At 39.1% G+C, this 21,330-nt stretch overlaps 1 protein-coding gene across 2 annotated transcripts in view; it reads left to right on the forward strand.

The window, feature by feature from the left end:
* The first annotated feature begins 9,939 nt into the window (after positions 1–9,939).
* Positions 9,940–21,330, forward strand: part of DOK6 (docking protein 6) — a 205,984-nt gene continuing 194,593 nt past the window's right edge. For both annotated transcript variants that reach the window (XM_058178568.1, XM_058178567.1), the window contains exon 1: positions 9,940–10,376. In XM_058178568.1, the coding sequence (XP_058034551.1) occupies positions 10,311–10,376 (66 nt within the window). In that variant the 5' untranslated portion in view covers positions 9,940–10,310. The remainder of the gene's footprint in view (positions 10,377–21,330) is intronic.

Here is a 21,330-nt window from a genome sequence, read left to right on the forward strand (position 1 = left end):
TGAAATATCTATTGCAGCATTGGAAAGTTGTTAGAAATAAAAAAATATATGATGTTTATAGACTTGCTCATTTCTTTAAAAAATAGCTTAGTTGCCCATGGAAAGCTAGCTAGTTGGACCATAGTGATTAATAATAAGTGCTGCAAGATTAACTCCACTCCCTCTGAAGAACTTTAAAGTATTCGTGTAGCATTTATTATACAAGAAGGAACTCTTCCAAGTTAGCCCTTGGCATGTGCATATGCACACAACACCCAAAGATATCTCAGTATGATTGCTTCATTTATATCCTATAAATAAAATTATATTTCCTAATGCCATGAGTTGCATTTACATATTATTATCTTTCCAATGATTTCCTATTTTCTTCTGATGGACAAGTTTGGCAATATAATTAGAGACTGGAAGCATGAATCATGTACAGTTTTCCATCCATTCTTCACTCAGGAGCAAAAGCTTTGCTATAGATGTCAAGCTGTATATTACAAACTAAAAAAAAGAGAGAGAAGCTGTGAAAAAAATACTGTTTTTACTCTGATTCAACTACCAGAATATCAGCATTCTCTCTCTTCTCTCAGCAAATTGACTGCTGACCTTATTAAAATATGAAAGGAAATGGAGTCGGAAGGCCATTAATTTAAAACAATCAAGTATAAAATGAACAAATATTAAAATGGGAGATGATAGGTAAAGGGTAATGTATCCCGCAGTCATAAACGATCAATTCAGAATCTGTAGCAAACTATTATATAATCCTGGTAATACATCCAGGCTAGAGAACAATACCTGCTGTACATGGAAACTACTTGAAATAATCCCTTTTGGAATTTAATGAAAAATTTGCAGGAATGAATCCATCTCAAATAAACAAAATCCAGTTTTGTCTGACATTTTGGTAGGGATCAATATTGAAATTAATCACCCTTTTGGGTGACCTATGGTGAAAAGTGGATTAGGGAGTTTGGTCAGTTCTCCTAGATTTCTCATCGAGTTTTAGTATCCTCAACTATGGTGTTGATCTGGCCTGACTAGTGGAATTGGAATTTAGATTTCCAATCCTTATAATCAGGATGTATCCAAATGTTGGTGTTGCGACACTATTTATATAAAACACTAACGTATGATGTCACATAGCATTTGATTTATTCCTCATGATGTTCAACTTCTAGATTAAAAACCTAGAAAAAAATTGTCAGAATTTAAGAGTGGAGTGCTCTCAGCATGTTATTCCTCCTCACCATATAAATCCAAGGAATTATTTGTACCCTTGAATATTACCTAAGTTCTATTACATGGCATTTCCGTAATTTAATTCTCAGTTAGCACAGATGGTTTTTTCCAAGAACCTGTTTAAAAACACTTTTCCTTCTTACTGTTAGTAGGTACACTAGTTATCCTCAGAGACTTTATTCTTGTGGTTCTAGCATGGTGGAAGCTCTTGCCTATGTATTTCCTTTTCTATGATATCCCAAGATATAATTTGCTTTCCCCAACTAAGGATCATACAGAAAAGAGTTTCTTATCTTCTAAAGGAAGCTAACCCCTCACTTTAATTTTAAGTAGCAAAATAGCTCTACAAAATACAGACTATAAAAATACGAAACACCCAACTGTACAAAACTCTGAATAGATGTGTTCTTTTACTGCTTATTCTTCTATTATAAGCAATTTTTCCTTCTCTTCTTATGATATTGGTCAAAACACATAGTAAACATGTATCAGAGACGAAATGCTACCAGTTCGCACAGATTTAGACAAAGCGGTAGTAATAAAAGGCGAACCAGTAGGAAAAAAATGCTACCAGTTCATCCGAACTGGTATTTCCAATGATCAGCTTTGCCACAGAAATCCTGCTTTCTAGCGAATCTAAATCGTGCAGCACAGCTGTTCCCCCCCTCGCTGTTCTACTTACCTTCTTAAGCCTCCTTTTTCTGTGTGAAGCACGTGTTTGATATGCCCTGCACATGCGCATGCATGCAGTGTGCATTTGGTGCACACCATGCATGCACGGGCAGCGAACTGATGGCAAACCGTGGAGGATTATACCACTGATATGTATGTATGGTATGTATGTATGAATGCATGCATGTATGCTTAACTTTAATAATGGACTGAATAAGAGAAAACAGGTTGAAATCAAATCCAGGCAAGTCCAATAAATTGGAAATTAAGTTTCCCAAGTACTAAGTTTTCCAAGTTTCCAAGTACATGTTGCTTTTCATAGAGTTGCAGTTACCTTGAAAAACATCTTTAAATCTAGGATTTCTTTGTGATCTGGAACTATTACTGAATTCACAGATAGCAAATGTGGTGAGGAAGTCATTACATAATTGCACCTAATGCAGCAACTGTGAGCTTTCCTGAGATGCTTCAGTTTTAACAAAGATTATTCATACCTTCACTACTGATTCCTTTCACTACAAAATGTTTTGTAGTATGCTACCAATGCTGGACCACCTTTCAAAGTGTCTGAAAGTTGTTACTGATGTAAAATGAGTTGAGGATGTTCACAGTGCAAAGTATAAGGATCATGTAGATAATTATATTGAAGATAGCATGTTGGCAAATTGTTTACACAGCAGAATTTTAAATACAATATTACTGTAGGGAAAAAAACCTTTCCCCAGATTAAAATATTCTTAATATTAAAAAGAGGCAGGATAGAATATTTCCCCAAAGGAGAAATGGAGAAAAATCTTAAAGGCAGAAAGCACCCCCGCCCCCCAGGTCTTCCTGCTATAGGAAAACAGCCTCAAGCAGAAGCATGAAGAGGCTAATCTTTAGGAAATTTTGTATCCATTCAGAAAGCAAAGAGCCAAAGTTGACAAGATTGACAAGCTTAGATCAGTCAAACACCTAGGATTTGCATTTCCCCTTGTACCTGTAGAGCCAGCCATGACCCCTACATGACCCCATAGGGATCTGGCAACAACCATTAGAATATTATAGGACATGTTCTTGCACAGGATCAGGCATCTCAATAACGAGGCCCCAATGTATAAAATGTATAAAAGCCCACCTATCTCAACCCCATTTTGTCAGCCACTCCAGAAACATGCTGCTGTCACTGAAGTTTCTGGCATCCAAATAATCAGAGACCTTCTCTCCTTGCAGCTAGCCTCCATTTTAATTCCAGTGTCTTTCTCTCAGCTTGGAACTGGATCGGATCTTTATTCCAACATTATTATTAATCTTTAAGTTTAGGAACAAGTTTAGGAACTCACTATTTTAGGGAACTCTATCCGGCATTACAGATCTATAATTATTATTTCCACCCATCACCAAACATTCTGGTCGCTCTGGTTCTTTTTACCTCAGGTTGCTAATATCAGATCAATCTGCTAGTACTTCAATGATTACAGCCAAATACTGTTCCATAGTTTGTTCAATATACAGTAATTTCTCTTCAAATATTGGGTATTTTCTGTTTTGAAATAATTAAGCTATCTTTTTAGTTTCTACTTTTTCAAATGTTTTTGATCCTTACTTTTAACTCAATGTTATTTCACTTTTAATTTCATTAGCTGCCAATATAGATAATATAATCACTATAATGAGACTTTAACTTTTAGTTTTGAAATGATAATCAAACCTTATGTATTATCTTTCTTTACACATTATATCACTATATTTTTCTAGATTTAATAACAATTAACAACTTTTCTTCTTTTAATATTATAATAGTTTTACATATATTTTACTATTTTGTTATTTGGTTGCCCTATATAAATTATATCCTACTGTAATATTTACATGGTAATGTGCCAAACTCTTACATTTTAATTTCCAATTTTACTTATATTTTTATATAATTTTATAGCTTGTTTTACTCCATTCAATTGGGACACTTTTGTTTTTCTGGTCAGCATCCAAAATAAAATGAGTGATTGACCAGCTGACAAACTGATCTTCATGCTCCTTCAAATCTTGCTTTTAAAAATTGCACAGTGTTCAAGGCTCATAAGTTCTCTCATCTGAGGAACAAATGAGGGACAATTCAATTTTTATATGATCACAGAGAATGCCATAGATATCCCTTTTCATTAAAAAATGTATTAAAGGATTGTTAACTCAGTATGATAGTTGTCATAGCTCATTTAAAGATGAATACTGATAGGACTATGTATTCCTTTTTTTTAAGGAACAACGTCTATGTGGACACCCCCACCAAAAACCACTCTCTCATAGCAATCAGCCTATTGAACCTTCTCATAAAACTAATATATTTCTCTGCTGTCTTCTGCAAAGAAAGATTATATTACATAATCTTTCCAATTTCTCCCCAAATCTCACAATCCAGATAATACTTTCTTTGAACAAAACACATGCAGGCAAATCTGAGATAGGTACAGAAATGTTACCATAAAGAAATTGAGAATAATTCCACTTTTTTGTTATGAACTTGTCCAGTTTTTAAGGTCCACAAGAGAAGCCATTTGAAGATGTTCCTACTTTTGGACACTTGCTTGTGTGACACATGGGATGGGGCACTTTTTTCTGAATAATTCCTAGATTAGGGAATCCTTTCCCTTAAAAATGGTGTTTGGCCTTTGTTCTTTCTGATTTCAGAAATGCAGTTAAAACACATCTCTTTCACCACTTTTTGTTGCTTAACGTTTGCTTTTGTTTAAATTTGCATCTTTGATTTTTTTAAATTGTGCTTTGAATTTTATTAGCTATCATCTGCTTTAAGCACTCAAAATCATTAGAGTAATGACTGAAATCAAAACAAATATATAAACAATCACTAAAAGACGTTTCACTCAGGAACTTTGAAACATATCAACTTGATATAGAAAATATTTAGAGTAGGGATACCTAGAAACCTTCATGATTTCAGAAATCTACCCATGAAATAGAAATGGGGACACACATCCCAGCATTTTGTTATTGAATTTCAGAAATGTGATTTTAGAGACTCTGGAAAGGTTGTGGTACAAGGAACTGAGGATGCCTGATGTTCATCTTTCCTTTAGGTAGTACAAATTGGGGTTTTCAGAAGTCGTACCTGTTAAAAAAAAACCCTCTAATACCTCATTTTTGATAAACATATAAATGTACCCAAGTAAATATTTCATATGTGGAACTAATTTACTTAAATGATAGCATTCTGCCTAGATTTTACAAGGTCTGGGTTTCAAAAATCCAGATAGCTAGTGTATGGCAGAAACGGGATTCAAGACATTTTTTATATCCAGTGATCATTTGGATTTCTCCAGCCAGATCAGTTAGATCCATTTTAAAGCTTCCTGAACAAATCTTCTTGCTTCTTGAACAAATCTTCTCGCTGCTCATTATATTTGGTGGCAACATATAAACAAAAGCATTCCAGGTGGTTGATTTTGACATCTAAAACTCGGCACTTAAGGAAGATATGGTAGCTCTGTTTCCTTAAGTAATAAGAGATTTGTGGCATCCACACTGACTTTCTGCTGAAGCCCCTAATAATGTTTATTTACTGGTCTTGACCTAAATAAAAATGAATGAATGAGATTTTAATGCAGTGGATGAATTCTTTTTTCCTATGGCTATGTTCTAACTGATTTGCTTTATTGTTTCCAACTGTAATTGTACATATTATCATTGTTGGCCACCTTGAAGCTTATCTGTAGGGAAAAGATGAGGTAGAAATTTTATATTTTTAAGTAAAACAAAATAGCTAAAGCAGACATACATCGTAAGCTTGCACAAAGCTTTGATAGGGAGCAGATCCAAAGCAAAGGTAATTTAGAATAAAATAGAATTCTTTTTTCCCTTCTCTTTCAGTGTACATACAAACAACAACTAAGTGATAAGTCACAGATCATAAATTGTAAGGTACAATCATAAGTCATAAGATACAAACGACAGTTGATAATTCATAATATACCAATAGGAAAAGGTAGTAGAAAAGATGAAGGTGAGAAAGATGAGGAGATCAGAAGAAGATAGGAAAGATAAGATGACAAGGATAATAGCATTAAAGCCTACTATATGGGTCTACATCTTAAGAGTGCTGTGGGTGTTAGGTGTTTAGCAGAGTGATGGCATGGGGGGAAAACTATCTTTGGGTCTAGTTGTTTCGGCATGCAAAGCTTTATAGTAGTGTCTTGAGGAAAGAAGTTGAGTTTATATCCAGGATGTAAGGGGTATATAGATATTGTCTCAGCTCTGTTTCTGGTTTGTACAGTATATGGGTCCTCACTAGAAGACAAGCTGGTTGCAATTGCTTTTTCTGCAGTCCTAACTATCCATTGAAATGTGTACTTGTCCTGAATGGTCCTATCAGAATGCAAATGCAAAATGAAGTGACACACTATTTTTTTCTTATTGGATTGGAACAGCTATGCTACTTCAAGTTGCCTGCTTCTTTGGCCACCTCAGTGTTCTTCTGTACAATGGCAATGTACCCACAAAAGCCAAAGCAAAGCAGCTCATCAAAGCAAATTGGTTCCATCTGAATGCTTAAGACAATGTATCTGATGGTTTTCTTTAGGGACTAAGTTACATTGCATCACTACAGATGCCCAAAATGAAATATTGAAATAAGATTGTGCCCTTTTTTAAAAAATCCAGTAAATAGATAATGCAGAAGGAACATCTTATTTCTTCTATATATTTTCCTTAGCCTTTTCAAAATATATTATCCTAGGATTGTTGGAAAAATAATTATCTTTAAAGCTGCCTTAAGTTGCAATGCAATTAAAGACAGTTTTGCTTAACTGATGGAGGACTTGGAGATGTTTCATGAAGAGAACTATTATGCATTCATGCATGCATCAAATCGAATCAATAAAATTAGGACCCAATTGTCAAAGGAAGAAACATATCAGCTTTTCTACATCTGTAGATTCTGTACACGTTTTTGATTAAGCTTCCAATAAGGCTTAATTTCATTTTGTTACCATAGTGAATAGTGCTGATAGTCTTGCTGAGAAAACCTACACAATTCAATGAAGCTCAAATTCATTGAGATATGGATCAATTCAATGAAAACAATGCTAGGCTTCTACTCTAGCTGATTCATTGGCTTTTGATCAGTCATATCGAAGTACTGTCCCGGTGTCTGGAAGCCGTACAGGTCTGGATGGGGAGAAACAGGCTCAAGCTCAATCCCTCCAAGACGGAGTGGCTGTGGATGCCGGCACCCCGGTACTGTCAGCTGCAGCCGTGGCTGACTGTTGGAGGCGAGTCATTGGCCCGATGGAAAGGGTGCGCAACTTGGGCGTTCTCCTGGATGGGCGGTTGTCTTTTGAAGATCACTTGATGACCGTCTCCAGGAGAGCTTTTTATCAGGTTCGCCTGATCTGCCAGTTACGCCCCTTCCTTGACCGGGATGCCCTATGCACGGTCACTCATGCTCTTGTTACTTCTCGCTTGGATTACTGCAATGCTCTCTACATGGGGCTCCCCTTGAAGAGCACCCGGAGGCTCCAGTTGGTTCAGAATGCAGCTGCGCGGGTGATAGAGGGAGCCGCTCGTGGCTCCCATGTAACACCACTCCTGTGCAGGCTGCACTGGCTACCTGTAGTCTTTCGGGTGCACTTCAAGGTTTTGGTTACTACCTTTAAAGCGCTCCATGGCTTAGGGCCGGGGTACTTATGGGACCGCCTACTGCTACCGAATGCCTCCCACCGAACCGTGCGCTTGCACAGAGAGGGACTACTCAGGGTGCCGTCCACCAAGCAATGTCGGCTGGCGGCTCCCAGAGGAAGGGCCTTCTCTGTGGGGGCTCCCATCCTCTGGAATGAACTTCCCCCAGGACTTCATCAACTGCCTGACCTTCGGACCTTCCGCCGTGAGTTGAAGACTTACCTATTTATTCGCGCAGGACTGGCATAGAAGTTTTAATAGTTTTTAATATTTGATATAAATTTTATGGGGTTTTTGCGGTTTTAAATGGTTTTAATTTTGGCCTTATATCTAATAAGTTTTTTAACTATTGTTTTATTGTGTATATAATTGTTGTTTTATTTTGGCTGTGAATCGCCCTGATTCCTTTGGGAGAAGGGCGGTATAAAAATTCAATAAATCTAAATCTGATCTAAATCATATGTTTTAGATTATGCTATAATCAAATATTTGCAATCCTCTTTTCCATTAGGGGTCTCCATCTACATATACATGTAGAAACACAGCAGACATATACCGGTACTTCTTTACTTGCTTCCCACCATTGTGTGTTCCATTGGACTCCCCTTTAATAATCAGACAGTGTGGTATTTATTCAGAAAACCTACATTATTTTGCATAGTTGATGTAGTTCAGTGCATCTGGAAGACACAAGATAAGTAAAAGCTAGTAAGAGCTTATTTCTGAAAGACGGCAATGTTATTAATCAATGCTTTGTGATAGAAGAAAATCTCTTGTCCTTGGAAAACTTTTTATTTAATTGTAGATTTCTTCAAAATGCAAAGTTTTCCTGACAGAATTCTCATGTCCTGATATTCATATGGAGAAGACTTTGATAATTTGGATGAAAGATTCTTGGGTTTAATCAAAATTTCAAGATCTTGCTTTAAAACCAGTATCATTCAGGATTGCCTATTAATTATTTGGTAATTTTCAGTCACCCTAGGAACTTCTTATGAGCTTTGTATGCATTCTTGAAATAACTAAATAAAACCTGTCAGAAACTAATATAGCCTTTTTTTTATTTATGGCCTGTACTTTCATTTGCTTTTTTATATATTCTGTATACTACTGGTTTTGTCGTATAACTGCCTTGTGAGTTATAGTGATCAGAAATATGATTAGAGGTTTTTTTCAGCCAGATTCAGGATTTCTTCCATGGAATATAAAATAATGTAGAAAGGATTCCTCAAACATTCATCTTTTAATTAGGAGAGAGGTTGCTATTCTTATACAAAAGCTATTTTTTTGAAAGCAGAATGACCCAGGCTTTCTTCCCTGCAGTTTCAAGAAAGAAGCATGCAATCTTATGCATACTTATTTGGATGTAATTAAGCCCACTGAATGAATGGGATTTACTTTTGAAGAAACAGCGCATGGATTTTATTGGGTATGGCAATTATTACTAGCATAACCATAGAGGTAAAACTTCTCAGTATTACATCGCACACTCCAAGAGTCTAAAGGTAAAATTCTGAAAATAATTTATGTAAATAAACTATTTTAAACCTAAAAGGACTTCAGAATATAAAGTAGTGGCTTGAGGCCTTATAGATATATTGGAATTCAGCTCCCATAATGGTGCTGAACCTCATCTTCTCTGAAGGACACCATCCTGGAAAAGGATGGTGTTGCTTCCTAGGGCATTTTATCCTCTTTTAATGAAAAGCGAATTTATCAGCAAACAAGCATTAATGATATTTGCATCCAAACCCCAGCAATGAAGATAAAGGAGCCATGCTATGGACCTGGTCTGATCTGTTTTATAAAGAAATCTCCTCATATCAATGTGAGAAAAAAAGCGATCACCCTTTCTGTTATCTACGTTTGTATCTCTGCTGGTGTTTTAAACCACCCTCTGTTTCCAAGTCTGGTCAACTGGCCAAATGACATTTCCCAGAACCCTAGTCTAGACTCAGCTATGGGAAGAAGAAACTCGCTAGGCCCACGAGCTTGGCCAGTTTGGGGGGCGGGAAGAGAGGGGGGGAGAGTGGGTGGGTGAGAGAGAGAGAGAGAGAAAGAGAAAAAGAAGAAATAAAAGGGAAAGGTGCGCTCGGGCATGAAGAGCAAGGCTGACGTTTTCCCAGCCATCCTCCTCAGGGGGCGAGATGCGCCTTAATGGGGAAGACGACGGGGAAAAAAAGGAGGAAGCGAGCGGGAAGCCCTCCTTCTCCTCCTCCCTCCCTCCCCCCTTTTTCTCCTTCGCGCTGGAGGGAAGCTGGTGCGGCGGGAGCAGCTCCAGAGCCTCTAGGTGCCGAATGAGCGACGCTGGCTGCGGAGGGGAGGGGGGGGGAGAGCTGCGGGAAGAGCCGGGGAAGCGGCTCCTTCTGCGCTTCAGGCAATGGTGGCGCTGCGAGTGCCTCCTGCCGCTTGGTAGCGTTTGGAAGCGACTCGCCGCTGAGGTCCAAGCAGCCGTTCGTTTCGTGTAGGGCGGCCGGGAAAGGTTCCTGAGCGCTGAGCGCGGCGCCCCGCAGGCGGAGTGGGCGGGCTGCGCTGGGCCGGTGTGTGCCCGGCGCGCGCCAGAGGTCCTGCACAGCCGCCGCCGTCGCCTGGATGCCAGAGGCTCCCCGGGAGCCGGCGGCCAAGGGCACTCAGCGGCAGCTGGAGGAGGAGGAAGAAGAGGAAGAGGAGGAAGAAGAAGAGGGCGACGATCCCGGGCGCGGAGCGGGGGGCCTTTCCGGGGCAAGCTGATCCTGGCCATGGCCTCCAACTTTAACGATATAGTCAAGCAAGGCTACGTGAAAATCCGCAGCAGGAAGCTCGGGGTGAGTGAGAAGGGGGAGTCGAGCGCTTTGTTTCTCCTCTCGCCCCCCCCTCCCGTCGTTTCTCGGGCTGGGTGGCGGAGGTGGAAAGGCGGGCAGTCTTCGGGGCTAGGAGACGCTTGGCAAGGGGGGTCAGGTGCGGGGGCCAGGGCTCGCGCTTCCCTCGGGTTCCCCGATCGCTTGCCTCGGAGCTGCTATCTCTTGACTTCGGCGTGCCTGTTTCCCCCCCCCCCCTCTCCCTTTTCCTTTTCTCCCTGTGCCTTGCGCGCCTGCCTTGCCCGCTTTCCGCGAGGAAGGCAGCGCGCAGCGTTGGCATCTCGGGAGGCATGCGGGCAAGGCACCGGGGTTTACTCGAGGAGGAAGCCCCGCCAATGTCAGTCGGAATTGTTCTCGACTAAAGTGTGGCTAGGATTGCGGCTCGTTACCGCGGCGGGCATTAGACGCTGCTGGGCTGTGCTTTGCCTAGAAATCTGACTGAATTCATCCGGGAGGATTGTCCTTTTCACTCAACCGGAGGTTTTTTGGGGGAAGGGGGACACGTACACGTTTGATGATGATGATGGTGGTGGTGGCGAGCTTGAGTGGAATCGGCCACGTTAGTTAAACTTCCTTTTCCTCCCACCCCGCCACCACCGCAAAAAGACACCCTTTTAGGCTGAAATCCTAAATGATTTTGACCAGTGAATAAACACCCCACCCCTCCGAAGATAATGGGGTTTCAGGAGAAAGATTGTATAGGACCGAGCAGTAGGGGAAAAAATGCCTGATGGAATTGGAAGCAGACACCCTCCCCCCCTTTTCTTCTCTGGTTCAGATAGCAGCGATTAACAGGTTGGAGTGTGACTGGGTCAAAGGTCAGGACGATGTAAACTTTGTGCAGAAACATTTCTTCTTCCTCCTCCTCCTCCTCCTCCCACCAGGAGAAAGCTTGACAGAGCTGATGAGATTTCAACTTGAACAGCTCTTGTGAGAAGGCAAGCGGGAGTGGTGGGAAACAGGAAACCGAAAAATGCACAAAAGCGTCTCCTGGGTGGAGCGGTCTGATACTGGATTGATAGGACAACAGGGGAACCCCAGTTAGCTAAGGTTCTCGGCAGGTGGCAGCACCTGGCTGACCTTGGAAAAGCTTAGAAGATAAGCAGGGTTGAATCTACTTACGCTTTGAATGAGAATCCACCTGGCAATTTCTGGATTCTACACTGGAAAAATTTTTAAAAACAACCATGGGAGGAAGGAAGCACAGCAAATGGCTTTTTGGTTGCCAAAAATTTACTGTCCCTGGATGTAGTTAGCAGGGGTAGAATGCAACTTAAGGCTTTTACTTTTACTCAGGTAGTTAAGGCTCAACATCACTGGTGGAAAAATAGGCAGATTCAGTGCACACAGGGCAGATGGTCTAGAGAATTGGCAGGTGGCAGTTGCTTTCTCTTCACTTCAGCTGAAAGATCGTATAGGCTTGCAAAGGGAAGATTTATGGCTTTAAAGAAAACATTACTGTCACTTAGAATGATGATAAGTAATGAAAAGGGATTCACCTAATGTTTGGCACTATCGTCTGCTTCTGAATTTGGCTGGCTATCAGGAGTCAAAAAAAAGGCTGTAGCTCTTACTGAATGCTGTCATCATACTTACCCAGAATAGAAAGTTCTTTAGGAATTTGTTAGGAGATATGGCTGTTCTGAGAGTATTTGACATGCTGAAGGCAAATAGTATACAAAGTCTCATGTGTAACCAGATGGAGATATTTGCTCTTGTTGCACGTTACAGGAATTTTATCCTGCTACAAGTCAAATAAATGTTTATTTATTATTGTAACCTGACCAATTACTAGATGTTTTTAACAATAAAAGATACAATACAATCAATAAATACGATTTTCAATTTTAAAAGTGTTATGATTCCTGGAAAATTATTGTTTGCTTTGCATAGTAATCTGCTACTTGCTGTGAACTGTATAGTTTACATCTTACTTGTCAAACAATATCAGAACCAGATTGTCCCCAATTAGTTGCTCTATGCATACCTGAAAACACCATACAAAATTAAAAAAGTGAATACAAAAATACTGCTGATTATCATGATGTATTCATATTTATTTTAATGATAATCAAGGTTGTTTCTTTGTTTGAAAAAGATGTTCTTTTGCAAGTCACATCATGTAAAATTCTTTTACATCTCTTAGCCCCCTCATATCTTTATTGTGGAAAAGGTAATAAGCATTTTTAAGGAGTGGTCTAAATTATGTCTCTTGCTTATCAGGCTAACAAATGTTAAAGATAAGCCGCAGCTATTCAAAATGACAGTTCTTTTTAATTTTTTTAAAGTTTGAAAATAAATAATACTGCCATAAAAACAGAATAAATAATTACATGCACCTGTTTATCCATAACCATCATGTTATTCTTTTTTGGAAGAAAAATGCTATGGAAAGGGTACGAAAGGAGTAAGAAATAGTCAGTCAGGGAATTAAAATATCATGAATGAAAAAAAAGAATAGAAACATAGTCAATTTTAGTTTAGAATAGAATAGAATAGATTTTTTTATTGGCCAAGTGTGATTGGACATACAAGGAATTCGTCTTGGTGCATGTGCTCTCAGTGTACATAAAAGAAAAGATATGTTCATCAAGGTACAACATTTACAATACAATTGATGGTCAATATATCAATATAAATCATAAGGATTGCCAGCAACAAAGTTACAGTCATACTGTCATGAGTGGAAAGAGATTGGTGATGGGAACTATGGGAAGATTAATAGTAGTGCAGATTTAGTAAATAGTTTGACAGTGTTGAGGGGATTACTTAACCATGATACCATTCCATACCATTTGGTTTTGCAAACTATCCATGCTGTCTTCAGAACTGTATACTACTTCATATATTTTGTTCTTTAAGCTTCTCATCTCTCTATTTTTCATGATCTCATCAACTTCATTCAACCAATAATTGTGTCAGTTATCCTTGACTCATTCAGTCTTCCTTTGTTTATTTGTTTTCTGGTTCAGTCTTCATTAATTCTCTTTATGTAAACAAAAGTACCCAATCCACATTCATTCAGTACCTAGTCATTCTTGACCCTATTTCTTTCAATTAAAGTTTTTAAATTTTAAGATGTAGCTATATCGTTTTTTTTAAAAAAAGAACTCATATAAAATTGATGTAAGTGTTGCTTAAAGGCAAAACAATTTATAGGCTAAACAAATGCCTAAATATTTAATTAGATATTTTTTTCATGCTAATATATTTGAATTGTTTTCAACAGATAACATTTTATACGGAAAAGGCAACTTTCTAGACCTTCTCTTTTTAACCTGGCTTATCATCTAACTTGGTTTATCTAATCTGGTTTTTAGCATGATAGTTGGCAAAGAATTCTTGAACATTGGAAAGATAGTACAACATCAGATTAGACAGATAGGACTTATTGGACTAAGTCCAATAATGACATAGGAATTATTTAGAAAGGGGTTTTGCCATGCTTTGTTTAATACAATATATTTTTCTTTGTTTCTGTGACTTTAGTATGGCAAATGACTAATGTCAAATATTTTTCCATCCCTACATCATTGATATAGAGCAGTGGTATGTACACTGATGCTTTTCATATTTTTGCTGAATTCATTCGGTCCCTTTCCATGCTGAAGTTAATAGTAATTGATCTAAAACAAAACATCCAACCAGCATCTGATTGCTTATCAGTGATTCCGTTCCTTTGTATGATACATATTTTCATTTTAAGACGATGTAAGTGAATTTTAAGTATTTAATGATAATGGCTGCAATGTTACAAAAAGTTACTTCCTTTTGAAAAACAACAGATAAATGGATTTTTGCCACAAGATCTGGTGTTCAGAATCAATACGTTAGTTAGATTTTGCTAAACATTGCCAAATATATTACCAAATTGGAGTTGGAACATATTTAATAATCCCAACAATAAGCATTTATTGGTCTGTTGTACCTTATAGTTTTGATTGTTCAAGTTGATCTGTGGAACATTGTTGGCTGGATTCACTTGCCTTGATAAAATTATTGACCTAAGTGATCCTCTCTATCTCTTTAATGTTTATTGTTATGCCACAATAAAGCCTCCAATAGTTTTAGGCCTTAAGATGTTTCTGGAAATGAATATGGTTTCAAAAGGTTGAACAAGATAACCTGTTATGTTTAATAAATTCACCAAAGAAAGAAAAATTATATATCTGGAGAAGAACTACACATAGTAGACCGCTACATATACCTTGGACAATGGATCTCAATGGACGGTGATACAATAAAGGAAATTGAATGGCATGTTAAATGTGGTTGGCAGGCATTCGGCAAGCTAAGCATAATTTTCAAGAACAACCTCCCCCCATGCCTTATGAGAAAAGTTTTCAATTAGTGTGCGCTACTTGCTGTAACATATACCATGAAACATGGACACTAACCTCACAATTGATAAAAAACCTACAAGTGGCATAAAGAGCCATTACAAGACAAGATAGAAAGATCTGCACATGGATTAGAGAACAAACAAAAGCATACAATTTCATCAAGAGTGTAAAAGAATTGCAATGGAAATGGGCTGGTCACATAGCAAGAAGAACTGATGGCAGGTGGACCAAGACAGTCATTGCATGGCTCCCACTTGATAAAAAGAATCCATGAAAGAGACATAAAACAAGATGGATGAATGACATCAGCAAGTATTGGAGGCCCAATTGGCAAAAGAAGGCTCAGGACTGTATTGTTTGGAAACATGCGAAAAGAGCGTTCATCATGCAGCAGATAGACACTGCCTAAAATGATGATGATGATGATCATGATGATGATCATGATGATCATGATTAAACAGAGAAACAGAAAGATCAAGTGAAGGCCAAAAAAAAAGTGGTGGCAGTAGGAGCACCTTCTGACTTCCTGCTGGCTTCCCCATTGAGTTTTGGGAATCAGGGCTCCCAGATTTTGGGTGTATTCTATAAATTAGCCCATTGATTCAAAATGTGTTGCTCCACATTGCACCATTTCACCCAGTTAAAGGTCATGACATTGAGAATTCTAGTAGCATACAAATTCTATATTTTTGGAATTGCATTATAACATCTGGAATTTTCATTTCTGCCTTGGGTTAGATAAAACTTTCACTGTTTTCATAATCTGCATTAGGAGGAGAGTTAGCTGTGTAGTTAAAATTGTTATTACCTCAAGAGATTATATGTACTTAGTATATTATATGAATGTACTCCCCTTTCAAGGTAGGTAAGGGGGAGTCCTGAGAAATTTCAAATTGTTCTGTAAGTGATTAAAAGCTTATCATACTGATAGCATACATTATCTCTGCTTGGGTGTGCTTTTCTTTGCAAAAAGGGAGTTCATGACTAAGGCAAATCTAATCGCAAACTTACCTTTGAAACATGTTTTCTTGACATGTCCTTTACTTCTGAATAAAAGCATTAACGTTGCTGGAATCCCTGCTATAGAATCTTCAATATTTTTGTTATGGGATTTATGTTTTTGTTTTTAAGACAGCAGCTTAATATTTTTGGGAAGCTGTATTTTGGAACCTGTGTTGTAAAAGAGAAGAAGTGCTAAAGCCCGTAGTCTTGCCATTTGAAACAAGGCTACCTGATTGCATTACAGAAATGTTATTTTCTTTTAGTTGCCAGAATGCTAGCATGGAATGTGAAAATAGGGTTAGCTTAGGTGAAGATTCTAAGTGAGATGAATTTCTATGTCTCCCTGAAGGTGGCAGAATGACTTACAAGGTTTTACCCTAAAAGGCAGGAGCCTGGGTCAGAGCATGAAAAATGAGAAGATTTGGGAGAGAAAAAGTTTATTATTATTAGCTGCATTCTAATAATAAAATACTAATATTGTTATAGTAATACTAATAACAACTGCAGGTAGTCCTTAATTTATGACCACAATTGAGCCCAAAATTTCTGTTGCTAAGTGAGACAGTTGTAAAGTGAGTTTTGCCCCATTTTGTCGTGTCCCACTCCTCCGCTGACGGCCGGGTCAGGGAAATCCGAATCAGGCTTGCCTCTGCAGCTCTGCCCAAAGTCCTAGCAAAGTCCTCAGAGCAGGCAGGAGACCAGTAAGTGACTTCAGCAAGATAAGTTCGACTTTGCCTGACTCAGAGACTGCCAGAAAGCAGATCCTTTATATAGGCCATGGGGTGTGGCTCCATGACTCAGCACTCATTAAGGCCTGCCCCTCCCTTCCTTCTGTTGCCTCCGCCTATCCAATCTTCTGATGCGAGGGTCACTCCAATCAGCTGTTGGAAGTAAACTTTCCTCAGGCTCACATGCTGTGGAGGAGGGGGAGGGGTCTAGCTGCTCCGTTTGCCTGGGCATGGAGCCAGGGCTGGGGCCGGGGGATGCTCCCTCCTCTGCAGCCTGCTTGGGCATGGAGCCAGGGCTGGGACCGGGAGGTGCCCCCTCCTCTGCAGCTTGTCTGGGCATGGAGCCAGGGCTGGGGCCGGGAGGCATACATTCCTCCGTGTTCGGGAGCAGATAAGCAGACCCCGGCTGCGGTGAGAGCGGACAAGACACAACACATTTTTTCTTGCCGCAGTTGTTACGTTAATCTGGCTTTCCCCATTGACTTTGCTTGTCAAAAGGTGATCACATAACCCTGAGACACTGCAACTATCATAGATATGAACCTGTTGCCCAACATCCTAATTTTGATCATGTGATCATGGGGACACTGCAATGGTCATACGTGTGAAAAATGGTCCTAATTCACTTTTTTCAGTGACATTGTAACTGAACGGTCAGTAAGTGAACTGTTGTTAAGTCAGTGACTACCTGTACTTGTATAAAATCTTGACTACTGGGAAGCATTTGTATTAAAATTCAAGATTTATATGTGCACGTACTATTAGGAATATATGTCATTGAATTTTCAGTCAAGTTTTTATATTTCATAGATGTATGCCACTAATTTTAAGCCAATTTTAAAGTGGTTAAAAGTATCATTTAGAAGGGGGCTGTATTCATTATAATGTAGCCTGATTGAATCACTAATTGAAATGTTTTTGTTGGTGTTATTGCAAAAGCCATGATGGAGTATAAAATATTTGCCCCACTTTAAGTATCTATTTTCAAATGAAAAATTACTGTGATGTGGGACATTACTTTTATTTTCAGTATAGAATGTCTTTATGAGCAAGAAAACAAAGTACCATTGATTTGACTTCCAAATCAACTCATTTATATTTAAAGCTGGCTGATTACTTCCAATGTCATTTTAATCAGAAAAGAAGTAAAAGTCACTCATATTTCTTTTTTCCCCTCCTACCAAATATGCTATAATTTTTAAAGGAAGATCTCTGACTTTCATTTTGGAATATGATTTGCTGATGAGATTGTATATCCTTTAACAGAAGCAAATTAAGTAGTATTTGCTTTCTCTTCCCTTTCAACAGAATAAGTTGGTTGATTGATTATGTGCCATCAAGTTGGTATTGATTCTTAGTTACCACAGTAACTAAGTGAATAGGTTTTCTCAAGTTGAATAAAAATTGATATTAAAATAGCTTGAATGTAAGTAAGAAATACCTGGTTGCAATAGTGGTTTACAGCAGGGATCTCCAACCTTGGCAACTGACAACCCAGCGGGCTGTGGAATTCTGGGAGTTGAAGTCCGCCAGGCTTAAAGTTGCCAAGGTTGGAGACCCCTGGTTACAGTATATCCATAGCTGCAGCAAAAGAAATCACTGCATAACCTGTCCAGTATATCAGGGCAAATTATTTGTAAATCAGCATAGTGTTTTCTGTTGTAACTGGGAGAAGTTATCTCAGATCTTGGCACATTATTAGCTCTCTGATCTGGAGATGTTAGCAATCAACTAACACACACTACATTGTGTGTTTGTTGCAACTTGGGTATAGAAATCATCACATCTCATCATTGTTCTCTGTCATATGCTCATGAATTTGGAATCAATTTAACTTGGATCTTTGGAGATCATTTATATTCAGTAAAAAAAGTGAACAAGAAGATATTGGTGTAATTAATAACTGTGTATTTATTGCAGTAAACAAACATCTACAGCCAAATTTTATCTTGTTTAGATATACTTTTTTTACATAGGAACTCAGTTCACAAATGGTGGTAAGTTATAATGTAGTTAATCAGAGTTTCTTGAATAAATCTTGAATAAATATATATATATATATATATATATATATATATATATATATATATATATATATATATATATATATATGTATGTCTTTAGTTGTTCGGGTTTTCTCCGTGTAAAATTGGAAGTGTCTTGGCGACGTTTGACGAAGTCTCATTCGTCATCTTCAGGCTTCAACCGTGCTTCTGGGAGCAATGTGTGATCGCAGCTGTTTCTTCCTTTTAACTGCTAGTGGGGTTTGAACTGATTGGGTGGGAGCTTGGCTGTGCTCTGATTGGATGGGGTTTTCTGTGCTCTGATTGGCTGGGGTGTGTCCTGTGTTGGTGGGGGCTTGGTTGTGCTCAGTCTAATCTGTGCTGCAGGGGGATTTGAGCTGGTGAGCTGCACTGCTGCTGTTTGGCTTCGTGTTCGTGGTCGTGCTACATCTTCGTAGTGGGTGTCAGTCTGCTGCATGTATGGATTGGAGGGGTTTGAAGTGGCTAATGTTGCAGCTGCGGTCTGGCTTCTGGTCCTTGGTCGTGCTTCCTGATCAGTGTGGGTTTGGGTGTGCTTTCTGGGTGGATGTGTGGTGGTGACATCCTGTGTGGACCTCGTGAGTGTGGGTCTGGTGTCATTCCTCGTGTTAGGGACACGTTTGTCAATAAGGGCAGGTTTCCAAATGGCTGGTAGGCGGGAGGTATCATCTCGTTTGTTCATGCTGTGTGGGCGTTTTTCTATCTCGATGGCTTCTCTGATTATTCTGTTGTTAGATAGAAAAACGCCCACACAGCATGAACAAACGAGATGATACCTCCCGCCTACCAGCCATTTGGAAACCTGCCCTTATTGACAAACGTGTCCCTAACACGAGGAATGACACCAGACCCACACTCACCAGGTCCACACAGGATGCTATGAAACAGCCGACTAATCTGTAAACACCCATTCCATCTACCAATCAAGATGCAACCACACAGTCAACCAACCCGCTTACAGCAACATTCCCACCAGTATTTATAGAGAGATGGCAGCTCCAACCATGCTTTGCTCGCACAAGCATGAAGCCAAAAGCACCATCCTAAAGATGATGAGTGAGACTTCATCGAAATGTCGCCAAGATGCTCTCAACCTTACACGGGAAAAGACCCAAATATGCCAAGACATACATACATGTACATATATGTCTAAGAGTTGTTAACTTAATTTTACGTAGCTTCTTTTCAAAAACACCACGCTACTGACCAGAGCATATAAAATCATCCGTTGTAATGTCCTTCCTGTCAATGACTTTTTAGTTTCAATAACAATATCACAAGAGCTACCAACAGATTTAAACTCAATGTCAACCGCTCCAGTTTAGATTGCAGAAAACACGATTTCTGTAACAGAATTGTATATACTTGGAATGCATTACCTGACTCTGTAGTTTCTTCTCATAACCCCAAAGGCTTTATTCAAAACTGTCCACGGTTGACCTCACCACTTTCCTAAGAGGACTCTAAGGGCATGTATAAGAGCACATACGTGCCTACCGTTCCTGTCCTACTGTTTCTTCCCTATGTATATATATATAATATAATATATATAAGAACATATATATTCTTAGCCTTAGTCAACAAACGAGTCCCAGCCACGAAAATTGACCCAGGATAACACACAACGCCACCACCGATCATCCTCACCAGATTCAAACCCAAACCCACACTCATCAGCGAGCACGACCAAGGACCAGAAGCCAGACCGCAGCTGCAACATTAGCCACTTCAAACCTCTCCAATCCATACATGCAGCAGACTGACACCCACTACGAAGATGTAGCACGACCACGAACACGAAGCCAAACAGCAGCAGTGCAGCTCACCAGCTCAAATCCCCCTGCAGCACAGATTAGACTGAGCACAACCAAGCCCCCACCAACACAGGACACACCCCAGCCAATCAGAGCACAGAAAACCCCATCCAATCAGAGCACAGCCAAGCTCCCACCCAATCAGTTCAAACCCCACTAGCAGTTAAAAGGAAGAAACAGCTGTGATCACACATTGCTCCCAGAAGCACGGTTGAAGCCTGAAGATGACGAATGAGACTTCATCGAAATGTCGCCAAGATAACCTCAACCTTACATGGGATTAGACCCGAATATGCCAAGACATACATACATACATACATACATACATACATACATCCATACATATATACATACATACATACATACATACATACATACATAATACATACTGTACATACACACACACATACATACATACATACATACATACATACATACATACATACATACATACATACATACATACATACATACATACATACATACATGTACATATATGTCTAAGAGTTGTTAACTTAATTTTACGTAGCTTCTTTTCAAAAACACCACGCTACTGACCAGAGCATATAAAATCATCCGTTGTAATGTCCTTCCTGTCAATGACTTTTTAGTTTCAATAACAATATCACAAGAGCTACCAATAGATTTAAACTCAATGTCAACCGCTCCAATTTAGATTGCAGAAAACACGATTTCTGTAACAGAATTGTATATACTTGGAATGCATTACCTGACTCTGTAGTTTCTTCTCATAACCCCAAAGGCTTTATTCAAAACTGTCCACGGTTGACCTCACCACTTTCCTAAGAGGACTCTAAGGCGTGCATAAGAGCACATACGTGCCTACCGTTCCTGTCCTACTGTTTCTTCCCTATGTATATATATATAATATAATATATATAAGAACATATATATTCTTAGCCTTAGTCAACAAACGAGTCCGAGCCACGAAAATTAACACGGACCCAGGATAACACACAATGCCACCACCA

Source organism: Ahaetulla prasina, chromosome 3, assembly GCF_028640845.1.
Source record: "Ahaetulla prasina isolate Xishuangbanna chromosome 3, ASM2864084v1, whole genome shotgun sequence".
NCBI lineage: Eukaryota > Metazoa > Chordata > Lepidosauria > Squamata > Colubridae > Ahaetulla > Ahaetulla prasina.